Source organism: Oncorhynchus mykiss, chromosome 30, assembly GCF_057628025.1.
Source record: "Oncorhynchus mykiss isolate SJ-2025 chromosome 30, ASM5762802v1, whole genome shotgun sequence".
In the NCBI taxonomy this organism is placed as follows: Eukaryota; Metazoa; Chordata; class Actinopteri; order Salmoniformes; family Salmonidae; genus Oncorhynchus; species Oncorhynchus mykiss.
The window spans coordinates 3,851,895-3,871,119 of NC_143051.1; the positions used below are offsets into that span (position 1 = coordinate 3,851,895).

Below are 19,225 nucleotides of genomic sequence, written 5' to 3' on the forward strand. Positions count from 1 at the left end.
TCTCCAACACCCCTCCCCCTCCAACACCCCTCTCCCCCTCCAACACCACTCTCCCTCTCCAAAACCCCTCTCCGCCTCCAACACCCCTCTCCGCCCCCAAGACCCCTCTACGCATCCAACACCCCTCTCCGCCTCCAACACCCTCCCCCTCCAATACCCCTCTCCGCCTCCAACACCCCTCCCCCTCCAACACCCCTCTCCCCCTCCAACAACCCTCTCCCCCTCCAACAACCCTTCAACACCCCTCCCCCTCCAACACCACTCTCCCCCTCCAACACCCCTCTACGCCTCCAACACCCCTTTCCCCCTCCAACAACCCTTCAACACACCTCTCCGCCTTCAACACCCCTCTCCAACACCCCTCCCCCTCCAACACCCCTCCCCCTCCAACACCCCTCTCCCCCTCCAACAACTCTTCAACACCCCTCTCCCCCTCCAACACCTCCCCGCCTTCAACACCCCTCTCCGCCTCCAACACCCCTCTCCCCTCCAACACCCCTTCAACACCCCTTCAACACCCCTCCCCCTCCAACAACACTTCAACACCCCTCCCCCTCCAACATCACTCTCCCCCTCCAACACCCCTCTCCGCCTCCAACAACCCTCCCCCTCCAACACCACTCTTCCCCTCCAACACCACTCTCCGCCTCCAACACCCCTCTCCCCCTCCAACAACCCTTCAACACCCCTACCCCTCCTACACCCCTCACCGCCTCCAACACCCCTCCCCCTCCAACACCCCTCTCCGTCTCCAACACCCCTACAACAACCCTTCAACACCCCTCTCCCCCTCAAACACCCCTCCAACACCCCTCTCCCCCTCCAACACCACTTTCCCCCTCCAACACCACTCTCCAACACCCCTCTCCCCCTCCAACACCACTCTCCCTCTCCAACACCCCTCTCCGCCTCCAACACCCCTCTCCGCCCCCAAGACCCCTCTACGCATCCAACACCCCTCTTCGCCTCCAACACCCCTCCCCCTCCAACACCCCTCTCCGCCTCCAACACCCCTCTCCCCCTCCAACACCCCCCTCCAACACCCCTCTCCCCTCCAACAACCCTTCAACACCCCTCCCCCTCCAACACCCCTCTCCCCCTCCAACACCTCTCCAACACCCCTCTCCGCCTCCAACACCCCTCTCCCCCTCCAACAACCCTTCAACACCCCTCTCCCCCTCCAACACCCCTCCCCCTCCAACACCCCTCTCCCCCTCCAACAACCCTTCAACACCCCTCTCCCCCTCCAACACCTCTCCGCTTTCAACACCCCTCTCCCCCTCCAACACCCCTCCCCCCTCCAACTCCCCTCCCCTCCAACAACCCTTCAACACCCCTTTCCCTCTCCAACACCCCTCTCCCCCTCCAACAACTCTTCAACACCCCTCTCCCCCTCCAACAACCCTTCAACACCCCTCTCCCCCTCCAACACCTCCCCGCCTTCAACACCCCTGCCCCTCCAACACCCCTCTCCGCCTCCAACACCCCTCTCCGCCTCCAACACCCCTGCCCCTCCAACAACCCTTCAACACCCCTCTCCCCCTCCAACACCTCTCCGCTTTCAACACCCCTCTCCCCCTCCAACTCCCCTCCCCCTCCAACAACCCTTCAACACCCCTCTCCCCCTCCAACACCCCTCTCCCCCTCCAACACCCCTTCCCCCCTCCAACACCCCTCCCCCTCCAACAACCCTTCAACACCCCTCTCCCCCTCCAACACCCCTCCCCCTCCAACAACCCTTCAACACCCCTCCCCCCTCCAACACCCCTCCCCCTCCAACAACCCTTCAACACCCCTCTCCCCCTCCAACACCCCTCCCCCTCCAACAACCCTTCAACACCCCTCTCCCCCTCCAACACCCCTCCAATACTCCTTCAACACCCCTCCCCCTCCAACACCCCTCTCCCCCTCCAACACCCCTCCCCCTCCAACACCCCTCCCCCTCCAACACCACTCTCCCCCTCCAACACCTCTCCCCCTCCAACAACCCTTCAACACCCCTCTCCCCCTCCAACACCCCTCCCCCTCCAACAACCCTTCAACACCCCTCTCCCCCTCCAACACCCCTCCAATACTCCTTCAACACCCCTCCCCCTCCAACTCCCCTCTCCCCCTTCAACACCCCTCCCCCTCGAACAACCCTCCCCCTCCAACACCACTCTCCCCCTCCAACACCTCTCCCCCTCCAACAACCCTTCAACACCCCTCTCCCCCTCCAACACCCCTCCCCCTCCAACAACCCTTCAACACCCCTCTCCCCCTCCAACACCAGCTACATTAACGAAGGGGTAGCGTTCATTTTAAAGTTTAGCATAAAATAATGAAGTAATTAATTTGAGTGGTCCTGACAGCAAGGGTGACCTTAATGAAATATAATATTGTGTAGGTTTGAACTGCAAAGTGCAATAGTCTATATTCCCCATGTCTGGTTAATAACGAGGTATATAACTAGGGTTGATTCTCTCCCTTGTTAATACGCCATCTGTATTGTGGCTGCATTGCTGCTGGTCTAGTCACCCTGCAATCAAGATAATAAGGTCTCAGAGATCAACACTAGCTTTCCCAAATGGAACCCCATTCCGTATGTAGTGCACTAGTTTGGGCCTTGGTCAAAAGTAGTGCACTAAATAGGGAATAAGGTGCCATTTTTTATTTTTTTATTTGAACTTTATTTAACTAGACAAGTCAGTTAAGAACAAATTATTTTTTACAACGACAGCCTACAGGGGAACAGTGGGTTAACTGCCTTTTTCAGGGGCAGAACGACAGATTTTTCCTTGTCAGCTCAGGGATTCAATCCAGGAACCTTTTAGGCTACCGGCTCTAACCACTAGGCCACCCTGCCGCCACCGCCGCCGCCGCCCAGGGCAGGCAGACGCGATTAAAAACACAGCCCTGAATGCCCTGAGCACTGAACTACAATTTCAGAGGAACACGTTTTAAAATCCTGAGTTGATTTCAGCTCCGTGTGCTAGTTAAAGACATGTTGTTTTCCGGTAGCCTGGTCACAGGGTTTTGGTCACAGGGTTTTGGAAAATGTTCTATGTTCCCTTGTTCAAAAATAGGTGCAGTGTATAGGGTATAGGGTGCGATGTGGGACACAGACTCAGAGGTCAAAGGCTCCTTACACAGGCAGCTCAATTCTGAATTACCCAATCACATCAGATCTTTTCACATCAGATCCTGTTCTGAACTGATCTGATTGGTTAAAAAGACAGAATCAGTAAAAAAAAGAAGGTCAGATTTGGGTTTTGAATGGCCCTAGATTATCCTGCACTAAACAGTGAGGATGAAGTAATGAGGATTAGCAACACTTTAATTTGGCTTTAGATAAATCAACAATTCCTGGATTATAGTTAATTTTCAGTTAAACAGTTTGGGTCCAGAGAAATGTAAATCCAAGGTTAATTAATACTAATCAGTGTTAATTAACCTGTTCACTTTAACCCTGGTCTGTGATACTGTTTTATCCACCAAAGCAAATCCTCTACCTCAAAACATTCACATTATCCTCCGTGAGAAAGTTTACTGTCATCCAAATGAGCATCTATTGTTTGGATGAGAGGAAGTACAATCAGATTACCCACAAATCCTTAGGAGATGGGTATCCCCCATTCCTGAGTGGTATAATCTCATTGTGACTCACTTGGATCAGTCCAAAGGCGTTCGCATGCTTCTCAGCTGAAACAGTTCGGAGAGAGTTTGTACGTTTTTGGTATTGGACTTTGGTGAGGGTTTTTTCTGGCTTTTCCAGCTGCTCCGCCCCTTCTTCTGTGATTGGTCAACAGTATGGATTCTTCAATAAAGGCTTTGTTGTCATTCAACAAGGGACAACTTGTTTTCATGCTAGTTAGATCTAAAAATGCGGCACTAAGATCTCCTCTGCAAAAACGTAAACATTTATAACAGACTTATTGAGTTATATCTTAGATTAATTATGACTATTTTGAGGAAGTGTATACTGGCTACGGCGTCTGAAAACGGACAAACAGTACTAATGGCACTTCTTTTTCTACTTTTTCAAGCAAAGTTATTTTAAGGGACTATGCAAGCACACCCGTTCGGTTGGCATAGCCGAGTAGAGCTAGGCGCTAGCCGAAACCGGGTGCTCTTTCAAAAGCACTCTTTCAAAAGTGGATTTCCCAAAGCACATTATGTGGAGTGGAGTGGTGGAGATAGCCGATGGCCGACAGCGATGATTATGGGGATAAACCACCCGGGCGATTGCATCAGACATCCATGGCTGTGGAGGGGAGTTAAAGAAACTGATGAGTGAGGAAGTGCTGGAATAGCCACAAAATGGCTGAAGTGCTCCCAGGTGGGTGGTGCTATAAGTACAGTAGATGGACGGAAGGTTTACATCTCACACAGACCCACTTTGTGTGGACATTAAGTCCAAGGTGGTGTATGACTGCGATTCATTATCTAATGTTGCTTTCTCTAGGGGGCCATCGATACTAATGGCCGGTAGAGAGATACTTTAGAAGGTAATTCAGCTGTTCGTTTTTCTCTGGCTTATACACTTATTTGGAAATCAATCATTGTTAAGAACAGACAGGCATCTCTCTCTCTCTCTCTCTCTCTCTCTCTCTCTCTCTCTCTCTCTCTCTCTCTCTCTCTCTCTCTCTCTCTCTCTCTCTCTCTCTCTCTCTCTCTCTCTCTCTCTCTCTCTCTCTCTCTCTCTCTCTCTCTCTCTCTCTCTCTCTCTCTCTCTCTCTCTCTCTCTCTCTCTCTCTCTCTCTCTCTCTCTCTCTCTCTCTCTCTCTCTCTCTCTCTCTCTCTCTCTCTCTCTCTCTCTCTCTCTCTCTCTCTCTCTCTCTCTCTCTCTCTCTCTCTCTCTCTCTCTCTCTGTTGTAGTAACTATGGTAGCTAGTATGGTTGTGGAAACCGTGATAGCTAGTATGGTTGTGGGAACCGTGGTAGCTAGTATGGTTGTGGGAACCGTGGTAGCTAGTATGGTTGTGGTAACCGTGATAGCTAGTATGGTTGTGGTAACCGTGATAGCTAGTATGGTTGTGGTTGTGAGAAGTCTCTGGTTCAAGCCCAGGTTGTGATAAGGAGAAGTCTCTGGATCAAGCCCAGGTTGTGATAAGGAGAAGTCTCAGGTTCAAGCCCAGGTTGTGATAAGGAGAAGTCTCTGGTTCAAGCCCAGGTTGTGATAAGGAGAAGTCTCTGGTTCAAGCCCAGGTTGTGATAAGGAGAAGTCTCTGGTTCAAGCCCAGGTTGGGATAAGGAGAAGTCTCTGGTTCAAGCCCAGGTTGTGATAAGGAGAAGTCTCTGGTTCAAGCCCAGGTTGTGATAAGGAGAAGTCTCTGGTTCAAGCCCAGGTTGTGATAAGGAGAAGTCTCTGGTTCAAGCCCAGGTTGTGATAAGGAGAAGTCTCTGGTTCAAGCCCAGGTTGGGACAAGGAGAAGTCTCTGGTTCAAGCCCAGGTTGTGATAAGGAGAAGTCTCTGGATCAAGCCCAGGTTGTGATAAGGAGAAGTCTCAGGTTCAAGCCCAGGTTGTGATAAGGAGAAGTCTCTGGTTCAAGCCCAGGTTGTGATAAGGAGAAGTCTCTGGTTCAAGCCCAGGTTGGGATAAGGAGAAGTCTCTGGTTCAAGCCCAGGTTGTGATAAGGAGAGGGACGGAAGCAAACACTGTTACCTCAGTAATGTAATCCATTTCACTTCTCTTTTCTGTCTCTCAAGGACAGCGCTGTGATGCAGTGGTTTTCTGTTTATGTGTAGTACAGGTATGACAGTATGATTTATGAACACTTAGTCCAGGAGGCTGAGTAACATTGTTTGGTTTAATTACTCAACCCAACTTTTGGGTTCCCCCCTCTCGCAGAACTTTCCAATTACAGGGACGTTGTAGAGTAATGACCCAGCGTTTCATGGTGTCGAATCGAAGAAACAAGACAAATAATCATTTTACCAATAGATTGCCAATTTCACAACAATTAAAAGAGGTGATTGATTTATCCCGTTCCCTCCCAAACAGTGCTTAAGGAATATTGTCACTTCCATAGTCAATCAGTGATCAGTGTGTGTTTGTGTGTGTGTGTGTGTGTGTGTGTGTGTGTGTGTGTGTGTGTGTGTGTGTGTGTGTGTGTGTGTGTGTGTGTGTGTGTGTGTGTGTGTGTGTGTGTGTGTGTGTGTGTGTGTGTGTGTGTGTGCTCTCACATTGCTAAGAGGCTGGAGGGGCCTGGTGATAATCTGATGACTGCATGGTATTTATATTTTTAACCTCTATTTAACTAGGCAAGGTTAACAATACATTCTTATTTACAATGACAGTCCTGACCCAGCCAAACCCTCTCCTAACCCTGACGACGCAGGACCAATTGTGCACCGCCCTATGGGACTCCTGACCAAGACCGGTTGTGATACAGACCGGGATCAAATCCGGGTCTGTAGTGACGCCTCTAGCATTGTGATGCAGTGCCGTTGCGACACTAAGGATCCCTAAATTACTCTGGGGATAATCTGTTGATAGAGAGGACTACAGGGTATCCATTACTCTGGGGATAATCTGTTGATAGAGAGGACTACAGGGTATCCATTACTCTGGGGATAATCTGTTGATAGAGAGGACTACAGGGTTTTATTACTCTGGGGATAATCTGTTGATAGAGAGGACTACAGGGTTTTATTACTCTGGGGATAATCTGTTGATAGAGAGAACTACAGGGTTTTATTACTCTGGGGATAATCTGTTGATAGAGAGGACTACATGGTATCCATTACTCTGGGGATAATCTGATGATAGAGAGAACTACATGGTATTATTACTCTGGGGATAATCTGTTGATAGAGAGGACTACATGGTATTATTACTCTGGGGATAATCTGTTGATAGAGAGGACAACAGGGTATCCATTACTCTGGGGATAATCTGTTGATAGAGAGGACAACAGGATATAAATTACTCTGGGGATAATCTGTTGATAGAGAGGACTACAGGGTATCCATTACTCTGGGGATAATCTGTTGATAGAGAGGACTACAGGGTATCCATTACTCTGGGGATAATCTGTTGATAGAGAGGACTACAGGGTATCCATTACTCTGGGGATAATCTGTTGATAGAGAGGACAACAGGATATAAATTACTCTGGGGATAATCTGATGATAGAGAGAACTACAGGGTATAAATTACTCTGGGGATAATCTGATGATAGAGAGAACTACAGGGTATAAATTACTCTGGGGATAATCTGATGATAGAGAGAACTACAGGGTATAAATTACTCTGGGGATAATCTGATGATAGAGAGAACTACAGGGTATAAATTACTCTGGGGATAATCTGATGATAGAGAGAACTACAGGGTATAAATTACTCTGGGGATAATCTGTTGATAGAGAGAACTACAGGGTATAAATTACTCTGGGGATAATCTGATGATAGAGAGAACTACAGGGTATGAATTACTCTGGGGATAATCTGATGATAGAGAGAACTACAGGGTATTATTACTCTGGGGATAATCTGTTGATAGAGAGGACAACAGGGTATCCATTACTCTGGGGATAATCTGATGATAGAGAGAACTACAGGGTATAAATTACTCTGGGGATAATCTGATGATAGAGAGAACTACAGGGTATAAATTACTCTGGGGATAATCTGTTGATAGAGAGAACTACAGGGTATAAATTACTCTGGGGATAATCTGATGATAGAGAGAACTACAGGGTATGAATTACTCTGGGGATAATCTGATGATAGAGAGAACTACAGGGTATAAATTACTCTGGGGATAATCTGATGATAGAGAGAACTACAGGGTATAAATTACTCTGGGGATAATCTGATGATAGAGAGAACTACAGGGTATTATTACTCTGGGGATAATCTGATGATAGAGAGAACTACATGGTATTATTACTCTGGGGATAATCTGATGATAGAGAGAACTACAGGGTATTATTACTCTGGGGATAATCTGATGATAGAGAGAACTACAGGGTATGAATTACTCTGGGGATAATCTGACGATAGAGAGAACTACAGGGTATTATTACTCTGGGGATAATCTGATGATAGAGAGAACTACATGGTATTATTACTCTGGGGATAATCTGATGATAGAGAGAACTACAGGGTATTATTACTCTGGGGATAATCTGATGATAGAGAGAACTACAGGGTATAAATAGAGACGGGACTCTGTCTATCACTCTGTCTCGCTACTTTACTCTGATACATTAATCTAATAGAGACGGGACTCTGTCTCTCTACTTTACTCTGATACATTAATCTAATAGAGTCGGGACACTGTCTCTCTACTTTACTCTGATACATTCATCTAATAGAGTCGGGACTCTGTCTCTCTACTTTACTCTGATACATTCAGACACAGCTGTTGTAAACAGAACAACAGCCATCTAACATTTGACACATCAGCCTGTTTGGGTGGTTAGGCCTTTGAACACAAAGCCACACAGCCAGTGGGTAGACTGGACGACACGGATACTGTAGGCCTTGACCATTCTCTCCGCCTGTCACTGAATGGCGGGAGGATATATGCTTTGTGGGTAGTAGAATGTCAGGATAGATGAGGGTCAGTTTCAGGCCTGTCCAGCTAAGACAACAGATAAACATACACACACACCCAGGCACACACACACACACACACACACACACACACACACACACACACACACACACACACACACACCCAGACACACACACACCCAGACACACACACACCCAGACACACACACACACACCCAGGCACCCAGGCACACACACACCCAGACACCCAGACACACACACACAGACACACAGACACACACACACAGACACCCAGGCCCCCAGACACACACACACACGAAGGCACACACACACACACACACACACACACACACACACACACACACCCTTAAAGACTCCCATACCTCTGCAGATGGGTCGGTCGTCGCTCCAGCCTACGTAGCTGTCTGTGACTCTCAGGCAGCTGATGCTCTTAGAGCCCTGCAGCTCATAACCCTCATCACAGGAGAAGTGCACTGTGGCACCTCGCCTGTAGGGGGAGGTGGAGAGACAAAGGGTTATACACACAGTCATTACCTCTCTATACCCAGTGGTCTATTCCTCAGTCATTACCTCTCTATACCCAGTGGTCTATTCCTCAGTCATTACCTCTATACCCATTGGTCTATTCCTCAGTCATTACCTCTATACCCAGTGGTCTATTCCTGAGGCATTACCTCTCTATTCCCAGTGGTCTATTCCTCAGTCATTACCTCTCTATACCAAGTGATCTATTCCTGAGGCATTACCTCTCTATTCCCAGTGGTCTATTCCTCAGTCATTAACTCTATACCCAGTGGTCTATTCCTGAGGCATTACCTCTCTATTCCCAGTGGTCTATTCCTGAGGCATTACCTCTCTATACCCAGTGGTCTATTCCTGAGGCATTACCTCTCTATACCCAGTGGTCTATTCCTGAGGCATTACCTCTCTATACCCAGTGGTCTATTCCTCAGTCATTACCTCTATACCCAGTGGTCTATTCCATAGTCATTACCTCTATACCCAGTGGTCTATTCCTGAGGCATTACCTCTCTATTCCCAGTGGTCTATTCCTGAGGCATTACCTCTCTATACCCAGTGGTCTATTCCTGAGGCATTACCTCTCTATTCCCAGTGGTCTATTCCTCAGTCATTACCTCTATACCCAGTGGTCTATTCCTGAGGCATTACCTCTCTATACCCAGTGGTCTATTCCATAGTCATTACCTCTATACCCAGTGGTCTATTCCTGAGGCATTACCTCTCTATTCCCAGTGGTCTATTCCTCAGTCATTACCTCTATACCCAGTGGTCTATTCCTGAGGCATTACCTCTATACCCAGTGGTCTATTCCATAGTCATTACCTCTATACCCAGTGGTCTATTCCTGAGGCATTACCTCTCTATTCCCAGTGGTCTATTCCTGAGGCATTACCTCTCTATACCCAGTGGTCTATTCCTGAGGCATTACCTCTCTATACCCAGTGGTCTATTCCTGAGGCATTACCTCTCTATTCCCAGTGGTCTATTCCTCAGTCATTACCTCTATACCCAGTGGTCTATTCCTGAGGCATTACCTCTCTATACCCAGTGGTCTATTCCATAGTCATTACCTCTATACCCAGTGGTCTATTCCTGAGGAATTACCTCTCTATTCCCAGTGGTCTATTCCTGAGGCATTACCTCTCTATACCCAGTGGTCTATTCCTGAGGCATTACCTCTCTATACCCAGTGGTCTATTCCTGAGGCATTACCTCTCTATACCCAGTGGTCTATTCCTCAGTCATTACCTCTATACCCAGTGGTCTATTCCTGAGGCATTACCTCTCTATTCCCAGTGGTCTATTCCTGAGGCATTACCTCTCTATACCCAGTGGTCTATTCCTGAGGCATTACCTCTCTATACCCAGTGGTCTATTCCTCAGTCATTACCTCTATACCCAGTGGTCTATTCCTGAGGCATTACCTCTCTATTCCCAGTTGTCTATTCCTGAGGCATTACCTCTATACCCATTGGTCTATTCCTGAGGCATTACCTCTATACCTATTGGTCTATTCCTGAGGCATTACCTCTATATACCCAGTGGTCTATTCATGAGTCATTACCTCTCTATACCCAGTGGTCTATTCCTGAGGCATTACCTCTCTATACCCAGTGGTCTATTCCTGAGTCATTACCTCTCTATACCCAGTGGTCTATTCCTGAGGCATTACTTCTCTATACCCAGTGGTCTATTCCATAGTCATTACCTCTCTATACCCAGTGGTCTATTCCTGAGGCATTACCTCTCTATACCCAGTGGTCTATTCCTGAGGCATTACCTTTATACCCAGAGGTCTATTCCTGAGGCATTACCTCTATACCCAGTGGTATATTCCTGAGTCATTACGTCTCTATACCCAGTGGTCTATTCCTGAGGCATTACCTCTATACCCAGTGGTCTATTCCTGAGGCATTACCTTTATACCCAGTGGTCTATTCCTGAGGCATTACCTCTATATACCCAGTGGTCTATTCCTGAGGCATTACCTTTATACCCAGTGGTCTATTCCTGAGGCATTACCTCTATACCCAGTGGTATATTCCTGAGTCAATACCTCTCTATACCCAGTGGTCTATTCCATAGTCATTACCTCTCTATACCCAGTGGTATATTCCTGAGTCATTACCTCTCCATACCCAGTGGTCTATTCCATAGTCATTACCTCTCTATACCCAGTGGTCTATTCCTGAGGCATTACGTCTCTATACCCATTGGTCTATTCCTGAGGCATTACCTCTATACCCATTGGTCTATTCCTGAGGCATTACCTCTATACCCATTGGTCTATTCCTGAGGCATTACCTCTATATACCCATTGGTCTATTCCTGAGGCATTACCTCTATATACCCATTGGTCTATTCCTGAGGCATTACCTCTATATACCCATTGGTCTATTCCTGAGGCATTACCTCTCTATACCCAGTGGTCTATTCCTGAGGCATTACCTCTATACCCAGTGGTCTATTCCTGAGGCATTGCCTCTCTATACCCAGTGGTCTATTCCTGAGGCATTACCTCTCTATACCCAGTGGTCTATTCCTGAGGCATTACCTCTCTATACCCAGTGGTCTATTCCTGAGGCATTACCTCTCTATACCCAGTGGTCTATTCCTGAGGCATTACCTCTCTATACCCGGTGGTCTATTCCTGAGGCATTACCTCTCTATACCCAGTGGTCTATTCCTGAGGCATTACCTCTCTATACCCAGTGGTCTATTCCTGAGGCATTACCTCTCTATACCCAGTGGTTCCTTAGTCGCATTTTCGTAAACAAACACATGCATTGTTTTCTCTTCCTCAATACATTTTCATCCATGTCTCCTTCTCCTCACTTCTTCTCTCTCTCCTCACTCCTTCTCTCCCCTTCTCTCTCTCCTTCTCCTCACTCCTTCCCCTCACTCCTTCCCTCTCTCCTTCCCTCTCTCCTTCCCTCTCTCCTTCTCACTCTCCTTCTCACTCTCCTTCTCACTCTCTCCTTCTCACTCTCTCCTTCTCACCTTCTCTCCTCTCTCCTTCTCTCTCTCCTTATTTCTCTAATTTCTCTCCTCTAATTGTCTATTTCTATTCCTGTTCTGTATTTTGTGTTTTTACCTGAAGTCTGATCCTTTTCTTTTCCCTCGGTCAGGGATCCCCGGGTCTGGACACATGTTATGTCCCTGGGCCACACCCATCTGAGACACTGAGAGAGGGGGATGAGAGAGAGGGATAAGCAATAGAGTGAGAGAGAAATATGAGAGAGGGATGAGAGTGAGAGAGAAAGGGGTGGATAGATAGGGAAGGGGAGAGAGAGAGAGAAAGATGAAAGAGAGAGTAAAATAAACAATCACAGTGTTTCGCATAGCAGTCTAGCCAGCAAAAAAATCAAGGTAAATTAGGTATAGCAACTTTCAACAAAACCAGCCTTATTCTAAAATGGATTAATTTGCACATTTTCCTCATTAATCTACACTCAATATCCCATAATGACAAAGCAAAAGCAGTTTTTTTGCAAATAACAAACAGAAATAAACTTATTGACATACGCATCAGACCCTTTGCTATGAGACTCAACATTGAGCTCAGGTGCATCCTGTCTCCATTGATCATCCTTGAGATGTTGCTACATCTTGATTGGAGTCAACGTGTGATAAATTAAATTGATTGGACATGATTTAGAAAGAGACACAACTCTATATATAAGGTCCCAAAGTTGACAGTGCATATCAGAGCAAAAATCAGAGTCATGAGGTCGGTAGAATTGTCCGTAGAGCTCTGAGATGGGATTGGGTTGAGGCACAGATCTGGGGAAGTGTAGCAAAAAAGGTCTGTAGCATTGAAGGTCCCCAAGAACACAGTGGCCTCCATCAATCTTAAATGGAAGAAGTTGGGAACCACCAAGACCCTTCCTAGAGCCGCCTGGCCAAACTAAACATAAAGGAACGGGGAAAGGGAGGAAAGCTCAGGACTGGGACATAGGTTCACCATCCAACAGGACAACAACCCTAAGCACACAGCCAAGACAATGCAGGAATGGCTTCGGGACAAGTCTCTGAATGTCCTTGAGTGGCCCAGCCAGAGCCCGGACTTGTACCGAATCAAACATCTCTGGAGAGACCTGAAAATTCAGTGCCTTCCAAAAGTATTCCTCTCCTGGGCATTTTTCCTACTGTGTTACAACCTGTAATTTAAATAGGTTTTTATTTGGATTTCATGTAATGGACATATACAAAATAGTCTGAATTGGTGAAGTGAAATGAAAAAAATAACTTATTTAATATTAAAATAAATGGAAAAGTGGTGTGTGCATATGTATTCACCTCCTTTGCTATGAAGCCCTGAAAAAAGATCTGGTGCAACCAATTACCTTCAGAAGTCATATAATTAGTTAAATAAAGTCGACCTGTGCGCAATCTAGGTGTCACACTATCTGTCACATGATCTCAGTATATGTACACCTGTTCTGAAAGGCCCCAGAGTCTGCAACACTGCTAAGCAAGGTGCACCACCAATCAGCGGCACCACGAAGACCAAGGAGTTCTCCAAACAGGTCAGGGACAAAGTTGTGGAGAAATACACCTCATGATTGTTATAAAAAAATATCGGAAACTTTGAACATCCCTCGGAGGACCATTAAATCCATTATTAAAAAATAGAAAGAATATGGCACTACAACAAACCTGCCAAGAGAAGGCTGCCCACCAAAACTCACAGACCAGGCAAGGAGGCCATTAATCAGAGAGGCAACAAAGAGACCAAAGATAACCCTGAAGGAGGTGCAAAGCTCCACAGCAGAGATATTGGAGTATCTGTCCATAGGACCACTTTAAGCCGTTCACTCCACAGAGCTGGGTTTTATGGAAGAGTGGCCAGAAAAAAGTAAATGCTTAAAAAAAATGTGGGAGAAGATGGTCAGATGAGACTAAAATTGAGCTTTTTGGCCATCAAGGAAAACGCTATGACTGGCACAAACCCAACACCTCTTGTCACCCCAAGAGCACAATCCCCACAGTGAAGCATGGTAGTGCCAGCATCATGCTGTGGGGATGTTTTTCATCGGCAGGGAAACTGGTCAGAATTGAAGTAATGATGGATGGTGCTAAATACAGGGAAATTCTTGAGGGAAACATGTTTCAGTCTTCCAGAGATTTGAGACTGGAACGGAGGTTCACCTTCCAGCAGGACAATGACCACAAGCATACTGCTAAAGCAACACTCGAGTGGTTTAAGGAAACATTTAAATGTCTTGGAATCGCCTAGTAAAAGCCCAGACCTCAATCCAATTGAGAATCTGTGGTATGACTTAAAGATTGCTGTACACCAGCGGAACCCATCCAACTTGAAGGAGCTGGAGCAGTTTTGCCTTGAAGAATGGACAACAACACCAGTGGCTAGATGTGCCAAGCTTATAGAAACATACCCCAAGAGACTTGCAGCTGTAATTGGTGCAAAAAGGTGGCTCTACAAAGTATTGACTTTGGGGGGGTGAATAGTTATGCCTGCTCAAGTTCTCTTTTTTTTGTCTTATTTCTGATTTCTTTTCTTGTTTGTTTCACAAAAAAACATATTTTCCATATTCAAAGTGGTAGGCATCTTATCTAAATCAAATGATACACACCACAAAAAAACACATGTTTATTCTAGGTTGTAACGTAACAAAATAGGAAAAATGCCAAGGGGGTGAATACTTTCGCCACTGTAGCTGTGCAGAGACACTCCCCACCGGGGGAATAAGATGGGGTAGCCTGGTGGTTAGAGCGTTGGACTAGTTACCGGAAGGTTGCAAGTTCAAACCCCCGAGCTGACAAGGTCCAAACTATCGTTCTGCCCCTGAACATGCAGCTAACCCACTGTTCCTAGGCAATCATTGAAAATAAGAATTTGTTCTTAACTGAGTTGCCTAGTCAAATATACGTAAAATAATCCCTTAGAGGATCTTCAGAGTAGAATTTGAGAAACCCAAGAAGATTTGAGGCTGTAAATCGCTGCCAAAGGTTCTTCAACAAAGTACTTCGGGACAAGTCTCTGAATGTCCTTGAGTGGACCAGCCAGAGCCCGGACTTGTACCCGATCAAACATCTCTGGTCTAAATAGTTATGTAAATACTTATATATGTTTGCAAAAAAAAAATTAGCTTTGTCATTATGAGGTATTGTGATGTCATTATGAGGTATTGTGATGTCATTATGAGGTATTGTGATGCCATTATGAGGTATTGTGATGTCATTATGAGGTATTGTGTGTAGATTGATTAGGGGAGAAAACGATGTAATACATTTTAGAATGAGGCTGTAATGTAAAAAAGTGCGGAAAAAGTTGTGTTTTGAAAACTTAATAATAATACTCAATAATAATATGAATAACCTAATAACCCTAAACCTTGATGAATATCACTGTTTCAAGCATCAGCACATAGAGTTGAAGTCGGAAGTTTACATACACTTAGGTTGTAGTCATTAAAACTCGATTTTTCAACCACTCCACACATTTCTTGTTAATAAACTTGATAACAAACTATGGAAAGTTGGTTAGGACATCTACTTTGTGCATGACACGAGTAATTTTTCCAACAATAGTTTACAGACAGATTATTTCACTAATAATTCACTGTATCACAATTCCAGTGGGTCAGAAGTTAACATACACTAAGTTGACTATGCCTTTAAACAGCTTGGAAAATTCCAGAAAATGATGTCATGGCTTTAGAAGCTTCTGATAGGCTTATTGACATTATGTTAGTTATTTGGAGGTGCACCTGTGGATGTATTTCAAGGCCTACCTTTAAACTAAGTGCCTCTTTGCTTGACATCACGGGAAAATCAAAAGAAATGAACCAAGACCTCAGAAAATAAATTGTACACTTCAACAAGTCTGGTTCATGCTTGGGAGCAATTTCCAAACACCTGAAGGTACCACGTTCATCTGTACAGACAATAGTATGCAAGTATAAACACCACACAGCCGTCATACCGCTCAGGAAGGAAACACATTCGGTCTCCTAGTGATGAACGTACTTTGGTGCGAAATGTGCAAATCAATCCCAGAACACCAGCAAAGGACCATGTGAAGATGCTGGAGGAAACAAGTACACAAGTATCTCTATCCACAGTAAAACAATTCCTATGTCGACAAAAGCTGAAAGCTGAAACCGCCAAAATTTTCTTTTTTTTAAAAACACAGTTTGCAACTGGACAAAGATCGTACTTTCTGGAGAAATGTCCTCTGGTCTGATGAAACAAAAATAGAACTGTTTGGCCATAATGACCATCGTTATGTTTGAACAGCATCCCAACCGTGAAGGGGGTGCTTTGCTGCATGACTGGTGCACTTCACACAATAGATTGCATCCTGAGGGGGGAAATTATGTGACATTTTGTGGATATATTGAAGCAAGATCTCAAGACATCCATCAGGAAGTTAAATCTTGGTCGCAAATGGGTCTTCCAAATGGACAATGACCCCAAGCATACTTCCAAAGTTGTGGCAAAATGGCTTTAACGACAACAAAGTCAAGGTACTGGATTGGCCACCATAAAGCCCTGACCTCAATCCTATAGAAATTGTATGTGCAGAACTGACAAAGTGTGTGCAAGCAAGGAGGCCTACAAACCTGACTCAGTTACACCAGCTCTGTCAGGAAGAATGGGCCAAAATTAACCCAACTTATTGTGGGAAGCTTGTAGAAGGCTACCTGAAATGTTTGACCCAAGCTGTGCAATTTAAAGGCAATGCTACCAAATACATTCTCACCCACTGGGAATGTGATGAAATAAATAAAAGCTTAAATAAATCATTCTCTCTACTGTTATTCTGACATTTCACATTCATAAAATAAAGTAGTGATCCTAACTGACCTAAAACAGTTTTTTTTACTAGGATTAAATGTCAGGAATTGTCAAAAACTGAGTTTAAATGAATTTGGCGAAGGTGTATGTAAACTTCCGACTTCAACTGTATATATCAATCACAGTTGGTTTCTCAGTCCAATTTGATGAAACACATTGGTACAGTTTCCTACATTCTGCCTGCTCGGACATCCCTCATTACTAGAGCCAGAAGGGATTGCCTTGGAGCTTTCTTACCAATGCCACTAAAAAAACATATTAAATAGCATAGCATTTCAAACGTTAATATTTTGGGCCTGCATTTTAAATCAAAATAAATATAAATTGTCAGACTATATACAGGGGGTACCGGTACAGACTCAATGTGGAGGCTATATACAGGGTGTACCAGTACAGAGTCAATGTGGAGGCTATATACAGGGTGTTACGGTACAGAGTCAATGTGGAGACTATATACAGGGGGTACCGGTACAGAGTCAATATGGAGGCTATACACAGAGGGTACCGGTACAGAGTCAATGTGGAGACTATATACAGGGGGTACCGGTACAGAGTCAATGTGGAGGCTATATACAGGGTGTTACGGTACAGAGTCAGTGTGGAGACTATATACAGGGTATTACGGTACAGAGTCAATGTGGAGACTATATACAGGGGGTACCGGTACAGAGTTAATGTGGAGACTATATACAGGGGGCACCGGTACAGAGTCAATATTGGGGCTATATACAGGGGGCACCGGTACAGAGTCAATGTGGAGGCTATATACAGGGGTACTGGTACAGAGTCAATGTGCAAGGGGTACAGGTTTAGTCGAGGTAATTGAGGTAATATGAACAGGTAGGTTAAACCATATTTTGTGTGATTTGAATGTTTGTGACGTGATGCCATTGTCTCCGGAGAGACTTCTGGTTGCTAGTGGTTATCAGAGAAATATGCCACGCTGTTAATAACTGACAGATAATTACATTTCAAAATGTTGTATTTATTTATAATTTATTTATAATTTATAAATTCCTTTATTACTGGTTCAGCAAAAAACATGATTGTATTATTTAGCCATAATATTTCTAATAAATTCTGTAAGGTTATGTAATTATATTCCCTGTGCACTCTCCCTGCCTCTGGCCCTCATCATAATCAACAGTATCATTTTATTTTTGTTTTTAGTTCAAAATATCCTCTCCTCCCATACGACAGCATCCTGCTAAAACATATCAACTGATTGAGACAGGAAGGGGAAGTGACACAGGGTCGGTGAGCCAGCCAACCCCGGCAGGCCCCTTAACAGACAGGGCGGGGTCAAAGGCCCGACAGGCAGGGCCAAAGCCAACGTGACACCAGCTGATTAGCCGAGGCTCTGGGCGGCTCTGAATATTGATGAGGGAGAAAAGGCCAGGCTTGTCATCGTTAGGGGAACGAAAAACTGGCCGGTAACCACGGCAGCAGGACGGAGAGAGGAAGAGGTGGAGGAGAGAAGAATGAGAATGAAAATAAAGAGGAGAAGGACGAAGGAGGAGATGGGTATGAGGTGATGGAGGTGGAGGACTAGAGGAGATGGGTATGAGGTGATGGAGGTAGAGGACTAGAGGAGATGGGTATGAGGTGATGGAGGTGGAGGACTAGAGGAGATGGGTATGAGGTGATGGTGGTAGAGGACTAGAGGAGATGGGTATGAGGTGGTGGAGGTGGAGGACTAGAGGAGATGGGTATGAGGTGATGGAGGTAGAAGACTAGAGGAGATGGGTATGAGGTGATGGAGGTGGAGGACTAGAGGAGATGGGTATGAGGTGATGGAGGTGGAGGACTAGAGGAGATGGGTATGAGGTGATGGAGGTAGAGGACTAGAGGAGATGGGTATGAGGTGATGGAGGTGGAGGACTAGAGGAGATGGGTATGAGGTGATGGAGGTGGAGGACTAGAGGAGATGGGCATGAGGTGGATGACTAGAGGAGATGGGTATGAGGTGATGGAGGTAGAGGACTAGAGGAGATGGGCATGAGGTGGATGACTAGAGGAGATGGGTATGAGGTGATGGAGGTAGAGGACTAGAGGAGATGGGTATGAGGTGATGGAGGTGGAGGACTAGAGGAGATGGGTATGAGGTGATGGAGGTGGAGGACTAGAGGAGATGGGCATGAGGTGGATGACTAGAGGAGATGGGTATGAGGTGATGGAGGTAGAGGACTAGAGGAGATGGGTATGAGGTGATGGAGGTAGAGGACTAGAGGAGATGGGTATGAGGTGATGGAGGTAGAGGACTAGAGGAGATGGGTATGAGGTGATGGAGGTGGAGGACTAGAGGAGATGGGTATGAGGTGATGGTGGTAGAGGACTAGAGGAGATGGGTATGA

The 19,225-nt window shown here is 45.8% G+C and overlaps 1 protein-coding gene across 1 annotated transcript in view; it reads right to left on the minus strand.

The window, feature by feature from the left end:
* The window catches only part of csmd2 (CUB and Sushi multiple domains 2), a gene marked incomplete at its 5' end in the record, with an annotated part of 597,374 nt that overhangs the window by 437,782 nt on the left and 140,367 nt on the right, over positions 1-19,225 (minus strand). Inside the window, 2 exons of the mRNA XM_090227432.1 lie at positions 8,888-9,012; positions 12,142-12,229. Coding sequence (XP_090083558.1) covers positions 8,888-9,012; positions 12,142-12,229 — 213 coding nt within the window. The remainder of the gene's footprint in view (positions 1-8,887; positions 9,013-12,141; positions 12,230-19,225) is intronic.